The sequence below is a fragment of the Boleophthalmus pectinirostris genome, unplaced genomic scaffold, assembly GCF_026225935.1.
Source record: "Boleophthalmus pectinirostris isolate CB_2022bp ecotype Guang Dong unplaced genomic scaffold, ASM2622593v1 HiC_scaffold_16, whole genome shotgun sequence".
Taxonomy (NCBI): Eukaryota; Metazoa; Chordata; class Actinopteri; order Gobiiformes; family Gobiidae; genus Boleophthalmus; species Boleophthalmus pectinirostris.
In genome coordinates, this window is record NW_026571095.1 from 34,303,983 (window position 1) to 34,320,432 (window position 16,450).

A 16,450-nucleotide genomic window follows, 5' to 3' on the forward strand; every position below is an offset into this window, starting at 1 on the left:
TATCGAGTAAAAACATGACCTGCTGAACGTAAAAACAAACATCTCCATTACGGCATCAGTGAAAACAATGATTCTGACAGTAATGTAATATTGGTTTAGTGAATAAAAACAAAACACACACCTACAGTACAGTAATGACATCAGCTTTGAATAAACATCTACAGTACAATATTGACATAAGATTATGACCAGAGTGAGTAACATAAACGTCGACAGCACGAGAAGGACTTTAGTACGGAAGCCGAGAGGGGTCACAGCAAACGCAAACGCCGTAACAAATACAAATGCAACGAGACAACAAAAAGCCACAACACACCAAAAAAAAAAAGCCACAACACACCAAAAAAAAAAACACAACACAACAAAAAGCCACAGCATACCAAAAAAAGCCACAACGGAAATGATTGTGGGACTCTATTTTAATGCAAACGCCGCAACAAATACAAATGCCACAACACAAACGCAAATGCCACAACATACCAAAAAAAAGCCACAACACACCCCAAAAAAAAGCCACAACACACCAAAAAAAAAAAACAACAACAAAAAAAGCCACAACACACCAAAAAAAAAAACACAACACACCAAAAAAAACAAAAAAACACAACACACAAAAAAAAACACAACACACCAAAGAAAGCCACAACACACAAAAAAGCCACAACACACCAAAAAAGCCAAACACACCAAAAAAACAAAACCAAACACAACACACCAAAAAAACAAAACAAAAAACACAACACCAAAAAAAAAAACACAACACACCAAAAAAAGCTGCAAAGGAAATGACAGCGGGACTCTATTTTAATGCAAATGCCGCAACAAATACAAACGCCACAACACAAACGCAAATGCCACAACACAACAAAAAGCCACAACATATTAAAAAGCCACAACGGAAGTGACGGCGGGACTCTATTTTCCGACGGACCGATCAAGCGACAAGTGAAGAAGAAGAACTACAACGTGAAAAGTAAAGGAACAGAGAAGTTGGAAATGTAAGTAAAAGTAATTTATTGTTTTATCATTATTCTTTCATTGTTCTTCTTCTTCACTTGCCGCTTGATCGGTCCGTCGGAAAATAAACTCCCGCGGTTACTTCCGTTGTGGCTTTCTAATGTGTTGTGGCTTTCTAATGTGTTGTGGCTTTTTGATGTGTTGTGGCTTTTTAATGTGTTGTGGCTTTTTGATGTGTTGTGGCTTTTTAATGTGTTGTGGCTTTCTAATGTGTTGTGGCTTTTTGATGTGTTGTGGCTTTTTAATGTGTTGCGGCATTTGCGTTTGTGTCGTGGCGTTTGTATTTGTTGCGGCGTTTGCATTAAAATAGAGTCCCGCGGTCATTTCCGTTGTGGCTTTTTTAATATGTTGTGTTGTGGCTTTTTGTTGTGTTGTCGCATTTGTATTTGTTGCAGTGTTTGTGTTTGTTGTGACCCCTCTCGGGTTCCGTACTTTAGAGAATCGACACAGCATGTCTACACTATATTAAAAATAACTTCTATGCATTAATGATAGTTATAGTTAGTAACAAAGAGCTAATGTGTGGTAATTACAACAATTTAGTAACAACACAACTACAGTACAGTCATGAGAAACAAACGTTTAGTGAATAAAAGTCATTACCTATAAAATGGTAATGACAAATGTTGAAGTTTAGTGAATAAAACAAAATGTCAACAGTATATTGACTCACACAAAAGTTCAGTGCAGTGACATTAGTTTAGTGAACAGAAACACAATCATCTACAACGCGATAATAACGTGAGTAAAAAGTTATGAAGCCAAAAGGCCAGAGATACTTTGACCTACCTGTGTACACCTAATGTGGCTCAGATGTTGGGAAACATCCGTCTGCAGAGTGGAGACGATCAGGACCCAACAAGTTCCTCCTGAATCCTGATCAAAGTCCAGGCTCAGATTTGGAGAACCAGACTCTGGTCCAGCTGCAGATCTGCTTCAGGTTTCCTCACAGTGTCTGTGTGTTTACTGTACGGACAGTTTGTATGAGTGTGAGGGTGTGATGTAACATTATGGGGACCTGCCGCACTTATGGAGACATAAAACAGGTCCCCATGATGTAAATTGTGTGTTAGATCAACAACATGGTTTAAAGTTCAGACATGTGTAAAAACAGGATAAGAGCAGACATGTAGTGACTATGGTTAAGTTTAGGATCAGTCTCCAGGAAATGAAAACACGTCCGAGTAATGTCCCCAGAGGTGTGCTTGGATTCATCATTTCCTTCACTTGAACCAGGTGACGTAGTTGGACTGTGGCTCTGGCACACACAGGTTGTTACTGCAGCGCCCCCTGTAGGTGCTGGGACACATGGAGCAGGGCACGCCCACTCTGTACGGGGCCTCGCCGATCCAGTTCCCTCTGCACAGAACCACACACATGAGTAAAGATACAAACACGTCACACACATGATCGTGTAGGTGTGTACTGTAAGTGTGTACTTGGGGGAGTAGTTGCACACGAGGAAGGCGGCGTCTCTCCACACAGCGCCCCACACAGACATGTTTGAGCAGGTGTGCAGGGCACAGCCCACTCTGCTCGTGCTCGCCCACACCATCTGAGGACGACACACGGGATGAGAAGGGAGAAGGTTAGAGCTTTTACCAGAGACTGACTGTTTTTTCTGTGTTTGCAAAGAAATACGTTGCAGAGTTAAGAAATACTCTAAGAACCAAGTATAAAAAACCCTAAACATCCTCCATTTGTTCTGACTTCCACTTCTGCCATCCCTGTAGGTAGGACACAAATTCACAGTTCACAACAGGCAATAATTATTTGGACTGACTCTAATGTAGTTCGTCTTAAGCACCTACGTGAGCAGCACAATAAAGTTCGTGGTGTGGGCACACTTTTCTCACCTGTGTGTAGCGGGTCTCACCTGTGTGCAGTGGGTCTCACCTGTGTGCAGCGGGTCTCACCTGTGTGCAGCGGGTCTCACCTGTGTGCAGCGGGTCTCACCTGTGTGTAGCGGGTCTCACCTGTGTGCAGCGGGTCTCACCTGTGTGTAGCGGGTCTCACCTGTGTGTAGCGGGTCTCACCTGTGTGTAGCGGGTCTCACCTGTGTGTAGCGGGTCTCACCTGTGTGTAGTGGGTGCACATGGGGGCGTAGCAGGTGAGGGGGCAGAGGGGGCGGCACATATTTGGATACGGAAACACATAGTAGAAAACCTCCTCAAACCAGGGCGTGAGCAGCTGCAGCACAGACTGGTATCTGCAAACAGAATATTTCAGATCATCCTCACTCGTGTCCTGACACACAGGTCCATCAGGTCAGCAGGTACTCACCCTCCGGTTCTCACAGACAGGTTCTGCCCAAAGAAGGAGAGCATGTGGGCGGGGCCATGCTCCCACTGACACGAGGCCGCCCACACCTCCGCCCACTGAGCCAGCTCTGTGTCCCACTGCTGGAGACACACACACATCAATACAATACACGTGTGTGTGTGTGTGTGTGTGTGTGTGTGTGTGTGTACAGTGAAACATACACACACACACGTGTGCTGTTAAGACAGATCTCATTCAGATGTCATGTTGGATTGTTATTCTTTTCTTCAAGTCTTGTTCACATACAATCACCCCAAACACACACCACGAGTCACGTGAGAGTTCATCACCTGATCGACAAACTTATTTCTATGACAAGTCGCTTCAAGAGGACAGAATCCTGTGAATATTTATGCACGTGCTCTCTGGCATTATACGCGGTGTTCTTTTCTTTCACCTGATGTGAAATACACAGTGAAGGCTTTATGTGCAGGTGACAGCAGAAAAATACTTTTGAGTGACAAGCAAACAAACCCAGGCTCACCTGACAGACCCAGGTTCACCTGACAGACCCAGACTCACCTGACAAACCCAGGTTCACCTGACAAACCCAGGTTCACCTGACAAACCCAGGTTCATCTGACAGACCCACTGTCTCGCTGAAGATTATCCAAATAATCAGACAAACGTCTAACAGCAGCTCTGCAGCTCGTTCATATAAACACACTCTAAGTGCACTTGGCGAACACCCAAACATCTGACATTAAAAACTCCTCACCATGAGCTCCATGTTGGCGGCAGGGGGGTAGACATGCGCCCGCACCTGGTTGTGGTAGTCCAGTATGGCCAGCATCTCACTTTGGGTAATGGAGCGTCTGGTACGGCTCCTGTGAGTTCCAGGAGCGGGGCTGTGGTCCTGGTCTCTTTGAGTTTCAGGAGGGGAAGCGTGGTTCTGGTCCCTGTCAGCTCCAGGAGGGGGGTTGTCGTCCTGATCCCCATGTGCGCCAGAAGAAGAACTGTGGTCCTGGTCTCTTTGCGTTCCAGTAGAAAGGCTGTGGTCCTGGACAGAGGGTAGAGAGTTGCTGTGCACACGTCCGCAGAGCCACAGAGCCCAGAGGATCCACAGGAGGGGCATCGCTGAGGACTGTGCGCTGCTCGAGGTCTGAGCAGAGCTGCAGTGGAACTCTCCGTGAACTGAGTGAGTGGATCAGTGAGGAGGGGGAGTCCTGTTCATTCTGTCATAATTCACCAATGAAAAACCTGAGAGCACGTCCAGGAGGAGGGACATAGGCTCCACAAAAATATTTTCTGTTTTTCTAGGAGGAGGCAGGTCAGTCAGATAAGAGTTACACTGATTCCAAATGGTTTTATCTTGATATTGTAGTACGATCTTATTTCATGTATTAGTTTGTAGTACAGTAAGCAGAGGTGGGTCGTACTCAGTTACATTTACTTGAATAACGTTTCCTAAATGTACTTTGAAGAGTACTTATAGCAACATACTTACTCTTACAATTTGACTTATTTGTACTCTTACTAGAGTGAAGGTTTTGGTTGTTTTTCCCACTGTACATTTACAAAAAAACTGATTTGGCGCATCATTTCATGTTTTGTCCTTCATATTATGTGTTACATTCCAACTGTTACTCTTATTTGAGTAGCCCCAAATACTTCTTTACTCTTATTTTAGTCATTTCTTGAACCATTATTTTGTACTTCTACGTGAGTAATATTATTTTGAAATAACACTGAGTACATTTGTTGGCGACTCTACTCACCGCTGAAGTAACTAAAGATCATTTTGCAAATTCATGAAACTAGTGAATATTCTCTCAGCGTAATTCAGAATTGCTTTACGGAATAAATAATACATTAAAATCACAATACAAACAAATCAAAACATAAATAATCACCATAAAGATAAAAAAAACAGAGAGAGGCATTAAATAAGAGAGAAGAGAGCAGAATTAAAACCTTTCCGTCAAATGCACAGCGGAACAGAACTGTTTTGAGTCTGGATTTAAACAGGTTGAGTCTCACATGTTCAGGAAGTGCTCCAGGTTTTAGCTGCAACAGTTTGGGTGATATGGAGAAAACTTACAGAGTGTTAGAGCAGTCGTCCCAGACAGCTCTGACACGCTGATCCTCTTTTTACACCAGATCATCATTTATCCCACTTAAGTCGGGCGAACACTGTGTGAGTTTTGGCCCTTTCTGAGCCTACTGTTTTTGGGATCGGGCCCAGTTTTGGCTTAATCATGCGGTAACGAGAACCAATTAACACCTCATGCCCAGCTCCTGTTCATCGCCTCTCGTGTTGAAGTCGTTCCATAAACTGTGAACTTTTAAACCCCGAGATTTGATCGTACAGTTTGAGTTGGGGATGAGTGAAACTACATCCGGCATTTCCTGAGCAGTAGGGATGTAATCATATTTAAATTTCTCGGCAGGATATTTTCACGATCTTTGTGAAGCTTAATGAATATGCTACTTTTTCTTTTTTTTTTAAATGCCTTGACAAGAGTTTGGTTCTGTCCTCATCCAAATAAATAACATTCAAATATGGTTAGTGTTATTATTGTTTCTTCATGTAGTAATGGCATTATGGTCAATGTCAGAGGGCTGCTTTTTTTTTCCATGGGGCCACATGAGAAACAGAAAATAGGGGCCAAAATTCTTAACTAAATTCTATAAAATATTAATTGTATTTCTTTATAAAAAAAAAAAAAAAAAATAAAAAAATAAATAAAATTACACCAAACCCATTTAATCTTAGTTTAGACTTGGTTTAGTCCTGGTTTAGACCTGGTTTAGACCTGGTTTAGACTTGGTTTAGACCTGGTTTAGACCTGGTTTAGACTTGGTTTAGACCTGGTTTAGACTTGGTTTAGACCTGGTTTAGACCTGGTTTAGACTTGGTTTAGTCCTGGTTTAGATCTGGTTTAGACCTGGTTTAGACTTGAGTTTAGACCTGGTTTAGTTCCAGTTTAGTCTTGATTTAGACTTGGTTTATAGTTCTGGTTTAGACCTGGTTTAGACCTGGTTTAGACCTGATTTAGACCTGATTTAGACCTGGTTCAGACCTAGTTTAGTTCTGGTTTAAACCTGGTTTAGTCCTGGTTTAGACCTGGTTTAGACCTGGTTTAGTTCTGTTTTAGTCCTGGTTTAGACCTTATTTAGTTCTGGTTTAGACATAGTTTAGACGTGGTTTAGTTCTGGTTTAGTCATGGTGTAGTCTTGGTTTAGTCCCGGTTTAGTCCTGGCGTAGACATGGTTTAGATGTGGTTTAGTTCTGGTTTAGTCCTGGTATAGATCTGCTTAAGACCTGATTTAGTCCTGGTTTAGACCTGGTTTTGACCTTGTTTAGACCCAATTTAGACCTGATTTAGTCCTCGTTTAGACCTGGTTTAGATCTGATTTAGACCCAGTTAAGTTCTGGTTTAGACCTGGTCTAGACCTGGTTTAGACTTGGCTAAGTTCTGGTTTACAAAAATACCATTAAAATCACCTCTAAAATAAAAGTAATACATCTTTAGTCCATGTATGACCCAAATGGTCTCAAAGGGTCCAGTCAGAGTCGACCAAAGGACCGAATGTGGCCGGGGAACTGGACCAGGACCACGTCTGGTCTATGCAGTTCCCTCCGTTTTATTTATTGATTTATTTTTACTTATTCCTGCACCACAACAATAAATTTAAGCAAAGAGACTTGTAATTTGATTGACTGTGACGGCCCAAGATGTTACCGTGACACTTCTGACGACACGATAATTGTTTACGATGATATTTGTGTGATTGTTGCGTCTCTGCTGAGTGTGTTTGTTGATATTTGTGTGATTGTTTCTGAGTGTGAGTTTGTTGATATTTGTGTGATTGTTGCGTCTCTGCTGAGTGTGAGTTTGTTGATATTTGTGTGATTGTTGCGTCTCTGCTGAGCGGCCGGTGTGAGTTTGGAGGCAGTGAGCTCAGATGGCACACAAACGCACGGCCCCGCACATCTGATAACCAGGTTTATGTCCTTATATAGAAACATTAAGATGTAACGGGGCATGAGCTCATCGAGAGTCTGTGGGCGGCTCTGCTCCGGCCTCACAGGGACTCCAAAAACTCCAACTTACATCCCCCCGAGGAATTACACATTTAACACAGACTTCAGCGTTCAGAGAGAGAGAGAGAGAGAGTTTATGTGAGATTTAAAATGTCTTAACAAATCTTAAAGACAAAGTATTTTACTTTTCTCTGTCTCTTTCATTGTCTTGCTCTATGTGTGTCTCTCTCTGTCTCTTTCTGTCTGTCTCTCGCTCTGTTTCTCTCTGTCTCTGTGTGTGTGTGTGTGTGTGTGTGTCTCTCTCCCTCACAGTCTCTCTGTGTCTCTATCCCTCTCTCCATGTCTCTCTGTCTGTCTCCATCTCTCTGTCTCTCACTCTCTCTCTCTGGGTCTCTCTTTCTCTGTTAGTCTCTTTCTCTGTCTCTCTCTTTGTCTCCCTCTCTCTCTCTATCTCTCATGGCCATACCAGTTTGTCAAAGCCTGATCCTGTCAGATCTCAGAAGTTAAGCAGGCTGGGTCTGGTCAGGACTTGGATGGGACCTTTGGGAACATCAGGAGCCACAGGGGGGCACCAGTGACAAAAAACTGTCATTGTGTCCTTAGGCAAGACACTTCACCCACATTGCCTAGAATAGTACGGTGTGCACGTGAGTGTTGATGGTGGTCGGAGGGGCCGATGGTGCAGATTGGCAGCCTCGCTTCTGTCAGTCTGCCCCAGGGCAGCTGTGGTTACAGTAGTAGTTTACCACCACTGAGTGTGGAGTGACTGAATAACAAACAGTAAAGTGCTTTGGGGATCTTGAAAGGCGCTGTATAAATGTAATCAATCAATCTCTTTCTCTCTCTCTGTATCTCTCTCTCTCTTTCTCTCTCATACTTTGATGCTCCCCTTTTTTCCCTTACTCCCCATGTTAAGTCACTCCCCCTTCAGAGCGTTACCACAAAACAGTCATGCGTCCTGCTAAAGTAAATAGTGCACGTCGTGTCAGGTTTGTGAAGCTGTAGTACAGTTCAGTGGACAGTTCTGTATCATGTGTTTGTATTTATGGAGAATTGTCGTGTCATGTGGGTGATGCGTGTGTTTGAGGTTGGTTCTGTGGAGAAACACTGAACATGAAATCAATCATTCAACCTACAAGAAACCAGGTGAAAACATCATCTTTGTGAGATAAAAGAACAATTCTGACCAACTCAGTTTTAGGATTATGTCATGATAAATGTTATAAGAGTTACTTTACTGCTGTAGTTCACTGAAACAGCCGCAGGGGGGCGCAGTGCGGTTCAAAACTTCAATAGTCCAATAGTTGTAAAATAAAACCAACCGTAACCATAAACAAAACTTAATTTTTCAAACACTCCCCGCACCTCTCCCGCTCTGCGCTGTGGTCACCAGCAGATGGCGCCAGAGTCGCGCGCTCAGCGGAGTTTCCTCTGCGCGCTTGACGCGAAGCGACAACTGCGCTTTTACAACGCGGCGCCTGATGCGCATCAATCACGCTCATGCCCCGCACCGCTCCGCTCCGCGCTCTGTTTACGCAAACGGCCTGAATCAACTCCAGGACGTGTGTCCGAGCGCAGTCTGTCTGAGCTTTTCAGCGCGACCATTTCAGTCCCAGAACTTCTAAAAATATCATCAGGTGTTACCGAGGAGCGTCAGCTGCGTCACAGCGCAGCGCCGCTCTCTTCCTGCCTTCAAAATAAAACCTCTCCTTTATGCCAGACTCAGTATTCAGCCTTATTTAATTTTTTATGTATCGTGTAGAGTTTGATTCAACAAAGTCTAAATTATTACACCAGAACAATTAAAACATGTGTAGTGTTACAGACCTGAGCCTAAAACACACTCACATCTGAACAAATATTGGCAGCATAAAAACAAATGCATCTTAAATCTATTACAGATAAATAAGGATACATTTACTTGAATAACGTTTTAGTTACATTGAGATTGTATTACTCAGACACTTTTACTCCTGCAGCCTTTTCACAGTGTAGCCCAGGGGTGTCCAATCTTTTTTCATCAAGAGCCACATATGTAAACACAGATGAAGCAGAGGGCTGAAATATGTGCATGTTTCACACGTTAGAATGATCCATCAGTCTTTATTTATGCTAAGATCCTTAAAACCAAACACTAAATATTCAATATTCGCTTTATCAAAGTAGATTTTCAAAAAACTTGCAGTAAAAAAAATAGTTTTTCATTGATGCAAGGTCATTTGGGCCAATTCACCTGGAAGTCTGAGGGCAAAGAAAAATTTGTCTGAGGGCCGCATTTGGCCCCCACGCCATAGTTTGGACATACCTGGTGTAGCCTACTTATACTTGAGTAAGTTTTGGTTAAACTGTGAGAAGTCTATGTGAACGTGACAAAAGATTTTTTTCTGATTATGTTAAATGAGTCTAAATGATTAGAGCATTGATTATGTTTTGCAGAGGAAGTTACAGAGGAGGTCTGGGAGTCTCTGAGAGTCTGTGGGAGTCTGTGGGAGTCTGTGGGAGTCTGTGGGAGTCTCTGGGAGTCTGTGGGAGTCTGTGAGAGTCTGTGGGAGTCTGGGAGTCTGTGGGAGTCTGTGGGAGTCTGTGGGAGTCTCTGGGAGTCTCTGGGAGTCTGTGGGAGTCTGTGGGAGTCTCTGGGAGTCTGTGGGAGTCTGTGGGAGTCTGTGGGAGTCTCTGAGAGTCTCTGGGAGTCTCTGGAGTCTGTGGGAGTCTGTGGGAGTCTGTGGGAGTCTGTGGGAGTCTGTGGGAGTCTCTGGGAGTCTCTGGGAGTCTGTGGGAGTCTGTGGGAGTCTGTGGGAGTCTCTGGGAGTCTCTGGGAGTCTGTGGGAGTCTGTGGGAGTCTGTGGGAGTCTCTGAGAGTCTCTGAGAGTCTCTGAGAGTCTGTGGGAGTCTGTGGGAGTCTGTGGGAGTCTCTGGACTGCCCATCTTCCTCTGCCGCTTGTATTTGTTTTTCCGTTGGGCTTTTATTGTGAAAGGCGCGCCCGGATGCGCTCTCCCCTGGGTGCCAGTGTTGGAGCGGGGGAGCCGCTCTGTCAGTGAGTGGGTGCCCCCAGCACACGCAGCAGCAGCAGCAGGGGAGCACAGAGTAGTCGTGGCGGCCGCCTCTCACATCCCTCCTGCCGCTTCAGTCTCCCGCTCTCTGCCCATGATCCGGGCCGCGCGCGCTCAGCGGCCCCTCACGGTTCATCCTTCCCCCGCCCGCAGACCTCACCTCACCCGCAGCCCGCCGGCTCCTCTCCCGCGAGTCTGATGACGGGCGGCCGCTTCGACTTTGACGATGGGGGTACGTACTGCGGGGGCTGGGAGGACGGTAAAGCCCACGGCCACGGCGTGTGCACGGGGCCCAAGGGTCAGGGGGAGTACTCCGGCTCCTGGTCCAACGGCTTCGAGATAGTGGGCACCTACACCTGGCCCAGCGGGAACCAGTACCAGGGCTACTGGGCTCAGGGCAAGCGGCACGGACTCGGCGTGGAGAACAAGGGCCGATGGATTTACCGGGGCGAGTGGGCGCACGGCTACAAGGGGCGCTACGGGGTGCGCCAGAGCCTCAACACACCCGCCAGGTACGAGGGCACCTGGACCAACGGCCTGCAGGACGGATACGGCGTGGAGACGTACGGAGACGGAGGTAAGTCCCACAACTTTCCCTGCACAGAAAGAAGATTCGAGCAGGAGCCGAGCGGAGCGCAGCGGGACTCCACAGCGACTCAAAAAAACAAACAAAAAAAACAAACAAACAAAAAAACCAGTGGCTCCTGAATCGTTTGAAAACCTTAACCCTAAGCTCCATGAGTATTTTAATATATCCCAAGATTTGATAAGAGCTACTTTTGATTGAAGTTTTATTCTATACAGATTCTTTTGGAAGTGTTAATCCTGGACTGTGAGGTTAAAGGGCTCATACTGTGCCAGACCTTTTGACTTTCGTACACCGTTTTAACTCTGGTCCACATCCCCAGAGTGGTGTTTTGGTGGAGCTTGATTCGCCTTATGAAAGCACTTTTAGACCATTTCAAAACCTCAAAAGGCTCTACTCCACCCGCTGATGTCACGAGGTGGTGCTTTTGGCTTCGGTGTTCACTTTCAACTCTCAAACTCCCTCAGCGCAAAACACGTCGTAATGATTTTACTGCTTCGTTTTCGCCAACCAACGCCGACGAGTGAGTTTAGGAGTTTTCTACCGCGTTTTAATGTTGTGATATCGCTCTGAAGGGGGAGTGACTTAGCACGGGGAGGGTTTAATATGTTGTTTTTGGTCGATATTGCATTTTCAAAGCAAAACAAGGTAATATGATGATCTGTGATGAACAAAATGAGTGTAATATCGACTCTTTAAGCACATGTTCGTAAAAATTTTGAGTTTTATGCACAATCTCGCACTGAACGATTCAAGAAAACAAACAAAAAAACATTGTTTTTATGACACGTAATTTATTTTCTTATTTTTGTACGTTTTGTGGTGGTGGGAGGGGTCTGCTGTAGTGACTATTTCTCAGCCTTTAAAAGTCTCGGTCTTTAAAAGTCTCGGTCTTGTCTCGGTCTCAGCCTTTAAAAGTCTCGGTCTGGTCTCGGTCTTGATCTTTAAAAGTCTCGGTCTTTAAAAGTCTCTGTCTTGTCTCAGTCTCGGCCTTTAAAAGTCTCGGTCTTTAAAAGTCTCGGTCTCGGTCTTTAAAAGTCTCGGTCTTGGTCTTTAAAAGTCTCGGTCTTGATCTTTAAAAGTCTCGGTCTTGGTCTTTAAAAGTCTCGGTCTCGGTCTTTAAAACTCTCGGTCTGGTCTCGGTCTTGATCTTTAAAAGTCTCGGTCTTTAAAAGTCTCTGTCTTTGTCTCAGTCTCGGCCTTTAAAAGTCTTGGTCTTTAAAAGTCTCGGTCTTTAAAGTCTCGGTCTCGGTCTTTAAAAGTCTCGGTCTTGGTCTTTAAAAAGTCTCGGTCTTGTCTTTAAAAGTCTCGGTCTTTAAAAGTCTCGGTCTCGGTCTTTAAAAGTCTCGGTCTGTCTCGGTCTTGATCTCTTTAAAAGTCTCGGTCTTTAAAAGTCTCTGTCTTGTCTCAGTCTCGGCCTTTAAAAGTCGGTTTTAAAAGTCTCGGTCTTTAAAAGTCTCGGTCTTGGTCTTTAAAAGTCTCGGTCTTTAAAAGTCGCGGTCTTTAAAAGTCGCGGTCTCGGCCTTTAAAACTCTCAGTCTTGTCTCGGTCTTGATCTTTAAAAGTCTTGGTCTTTAAAGTCTCGGTCTTTAAAAGTCTCGGTCTTGTCTCGGTCTTGATCTTTAAAAGTCTCGGTCTTTAAAAGTCTCGGTCTTTAAAAGTCTCGGTCTTTAAAAGTCTCGGTCTTTGTCTCGGTCTTTAAAAGTCTCGGTTTTGGTCTTTAAAAGTCTCGGTCTTGTCTCGGTCTTTAAAAGTCTCGGACTTATCTCGGTCTCGGTCTTTAAAAGTCTCGGTCTTGTCTCGGTCTCTTTAAAAGTCTCGGTCTTGTCTCGGTCTTTAAAAGTCTCGGTCTTGTCTCGGTCTTGATCTTTAAAAGTCTTGGTCTTTAAAAGTCTCGGTCTTTAAAAGTCTCGGTCTTTAAAAGTCTCGGTCTTTAAAAGTCTCGGTCTTGTCTCGGTCTCGGTCTTTAAAAGTCTCGGTCTTGTCTCGGTCTCGGTCTTTAAAAGTCTCGGTCTTGTCTCGGTCTTTAAAAGTCTCGGTCTTGTCTCAGTCTCGGCCTTTAAAAGTCTCGGTCTTGTCTCAGTTTCGGCCTTTAAAAGTCTCGGTCTTGTCTCGGTCTTGATCTTTAAAAGTCTTGGTCTTTAAAAGTCTCGGTCTTGTCTCAGTCTCGGTCTTTAAAAGTCTCGGTCTTGTCTCGGTCTTGATCTTTAAAAGTCTTGGTCTTTAAAAGTCTCGGTCTTTAAAAGTCTCGGTCTTGTCTCGGTCTTTAAAAGTCTCGGTTTTGGTCTTTAAAAGTCTCGGTCTTGTCTCGGTCTTTAAAAGTCTCGGTCTTGTCTCAGTCTCGGCCTTTAAAAGTCTTGGTCTTGTCTCGGTCTTGATCTTTCAAAGTCTTGGTCTTTAAAAGTCTCGGTCTTGTCTCGGTCTTTAAAAGTCTCGGTTTTGGTCTTTAAAAGTCTCGGTCTTTAAAAGTCTCGGTCTTGTCTCGGTCTTTAAAAGTCTCGGTCTCGGCCTTTAAAAGTCTCGGACTTATCTCGGTCTCGGTCTTTAAAAGTCTCGGTCTTTAAAAGTCTCGGTCTTGTCTCGGTCTTTAAAAGTCTCGGCCTTTAAAAGTCTCGGACTTATCTCGGTCTTTAAAAGTCTCGGTCTTGGTCTCGGCCTTTAAAAGTCTCGGTCTGGTCTTGGTCTCGACCCTCAGAGGTCTTGGTCTTGTCGTGGTCTCGGACTGGTCTTGGTCTCGATTAGTGCGTTCTCAACTACAACGTTACCTAGGTGCCCCACGGACCACATACAAGTGAGTTGTACAGTTGTAGGGAGTATTATCTGTTACATAAAGGTGAGTTGTTGTACAGTCGTAGGGAGTATTATCTGTTACATAAGGGCGAGTTGTACAGTTGTAGGGAGTATTATCTGTCACTTAAGGGTGAGTTGTTGTACAGTTGTAGGGAGTATTATCTGTCACTTAAGGGTGAGTTTTTGTACAGTTGTAGGGAGTATTATCTGTCACATAAAGGTGAGTTGTTGTACAGTCGTAGGGAGTATTATCTGTTACATAAAGGTGAGTTATACAGTTGTAGGGAGTATTATCTGTTACATAAAAGTGAGTTGTTGTACAGTTGTAGGGAGTATTATCTGTCACTTAAGGGTGAGTTTTTGTACAGTTGTAGGGAGTATTAATCTGTCACTTAAGGTGAGTTGTTGTACAGTTGTAGGGAGTATTATCTGTCACTTAAGGGTGAGTTTTTGTACAGTTGTAGGGAGTATTATCTGTCACTTAAGGGTGAGTTGTTGTACAGTTGTAGGGAGTATTATCTGTCACTTAAGGGTGAGTTTTTGTACAGTTGTAGGGAGTATTATCTGTCACTTAAGGGTGAGTTGGTGTACAGTTGTAGGGAGTATTATCTGTCACATAAGGGTGAGTTGTTGTACAGTCGTAGGGAGTATTATCTGTTACATAAAGGCGAGTTGTACAGTTGTAGGGAGTATTATCTGTCACATAAGGGTGAGTTGTTGTACAGTTGTAGGGAGTATTATCTGTTACATAAGGGTGAGTTGTTGTACAGTTGTAGGGAGTATTATCTGTCACTTAAGGGTGAGTTGGTGTACAGTTGTAGGGAGTATTATCTGTCACTTAAGGGTGAGTTTTTGTACAGTTGTAGGGAGTATTATCTGTCACTTAAGGGTGAGTTTTTGTACAGTTGTAGGGAGTATTATCTGTCACTTAAGGGTGAGTTTTTGTACAGTTGTAGGGAGTATTATCTGTTACGTAAAAGTGAGTTTGTTGTACAGTTGTAGGGAGTATTATCTGTCACATAAGGGTGAGTTGTTGTACAGTTGTAGGGAGTATTATCTGTTACATAAAGGTGAGTTGTTGTACAGTTGTAGGGAGTATTATCTGTCACTTAAGGGTGAGTTTTTGTACAGTTGTAGGGAGTATTATCTGTCACTTAAGGGTGAGTTGTTGTACAGTTGTAGGGAGTATTATCTGTCACTTAAGGGTGAGTTGTTGTACAGTTGTAGGGAGTATTATCTGTCACTTAAGGGTGAGTTGTTGTACAGTCGTAGGGAGTATTATCTGTTACATAAGGGTGAGTTGGTGTACAGTCGTAGGGAGTATTATCTGTCACATAATGGCGAGTTGTACAGTCGTAGGAGTATTATCTGTCACATAATGGTGAGTTGTACAGTTTGTAGGGAGTATTATCTGTCACTTAAGGGTGGGTTGTTGTACAGTTGTAGGGAGTATTATCTGTTACATAAAGGTGAGTTGTTGTACAGTCGTAGGGAGTATTATCTGTTACATAAAGGTGAGTTGTTGTACAGTGGTAGGGAGTATTTTGATCATATTTTTTGATACGATTATAAACATTAAACTTTTGTGTTTTTTATTTTTATTTTATCATTATTATTAATTTGTACGACCGTAGTATGAAATTTACTTTACTATTTATAAATATTTGTAAAATTTCGTGATCAATGTTCATGAGAAACCACATTATTTTTGAAACTATGTCATGAACGGGGGGGTTAATACAAGTTTTTCTTCTTCCCGCTTCTTTTCAAGAAACGTGCTTTTCTGTTGTTTATATAGTTTGTGTGATTATTGTTTCTTTTTTGGCACAAACTCGAAATAAAAACGAATCAATCAAACGATATTGATGACGAAAATTGCAAATTATCAACTACTACAATTATCAAGACCTGCGAGTGAACCTGATGGATTTACTTGCTTGTCTTGGTGGAAGTAGATAAATTTAATGTCGTACAGTGTAGATGGTTCATTTGACGGCCGATGTCAACACCGGTTATTTAGAAAACAGAGCAACTGACGGCCGGTAAGACGATATTTTGGTCCAATGTGTAGATCCTATTTATGTCCCTCAAATGATATAATTTAAATATAAAACAAAACAAACGAACCTCAACCTTCCCCCAAGCCCATTTTTTTCCACAAACCTTTAAGAAACCAGTGCACTCAGTTTTTTTGCAGTTGTCTTTTTAAAGTCTTTAAAGTAGGAATGCGTCAAATATTCGGGAACCAAACATATTCTGTAACTGAATATTGCAAAAAAAAAAAAGCCACATTCGCTTTTTGGTGGAGTGAGTTAAAAGTAAGTCCGAATATTGTGACACGATGACACAGTCGAACATCGTGCAGTGACGCGGCGATTTGGTTTTTCTTTAAAATCCCGTCAGTGTGGAAATGTAAGTGCGTGAAGTTACAAACACACATTTATTGACGTTTATTTGAGCCTCGTGTTTACATTTTGAGCCTGTCTACTGTTAGCCTGATTCATGAGCCAGTTTCACTTTGTAGAAACCGTCTGACCTCACAATGTTCAACAGTAGGCGGGTACTTTTTTTTTTATTTAACCAATCGCTGCTATTTGGTTGTGACGTATGAAACTGGTATAATAACTGGTTTATTAAGCTTTTCCCAAATCCTGTAGGAAGAAGGACAATAACGTCTTTCCCCTTGATAAAATTCA

The 16,450-nt window shown here is 43.3% G+C and overlaps 2 protein-coding genes across 2 annotated transcripts in view; one reads left to right on the forward strand and one right to left on the reverse strand.

Annotated features, from left to right (window-relative positions):
• Window positions 1–2,240: 2,240 nt before the first annotated feature.
• Window positions 2,241–4,414, reverse strand: LOC110164247 (peptidase inhibitor 15-like). The gene is made up of 5 exons (XM_020929282.1): window positions 4,058–4,414; window positions 3,301–3,419; window positions 3,094–3,226; window positions 2,457–2,572; window positions 2,241–2,376 (listed from the first exon to the last, which is right to left on the reverse strand). The coding sequence occupies exons 1-5, from the start codon at window positions 4,412–4,414 to the stop codon at window positions 2,241–2,243; spliced, it is 861 nt and encodes a 286-aa protein (XP_020784941.1).
• A 5,991-nt stretch (window positions 4,415–10,405) lies between these two features.
• The window catches only part of LOC110164246 (junctophilin-1-like), a 67,743-nt gene continuing 61,698 nt past the window's right edge, over window positions 10,406–16,450 (forward strand). The window contains exon 1 of the mRNA XM_055151458.1: window positions 10,406–10,955. Coding sequence (XP_055007433.1) covers window positions 10,577–10,955 — 379 coding nt within the window. The 5' untranslated portion in view covers window positions 10,406–10,576. The remainder of the gene's footprint in view (window positions 10,956–16,450) is intronic.

What these genes read in the sequence shown, in the direction of transcription:
- LOC110164247 (XM_020929282.1), bottom strand. Translation starts at nt 4,414, where the DNA reads ATGCCCCTCCTGTGGATCCTCTGGGCTCTGTGGCTCTGCGGACGTGTG. An exon ending in CCGCCAACATGGAGCTCATG is followed by an intron (nt 3,420 to 4,057) that starts GTGAGGAGTTTT and finishes GTGTGTCTCCAG; the next exon opens with CAGTGGGACACAGAGCTGGC. An exon ending in TGTGCACCCACTACACACAG is followed by an intron (nt 2,573 to 3,093) that starts GTGAGACCCGCT and finishes TGTCGTCCTCAG; the next exon opens with ATGGTGTGGGCGAGCACGAG.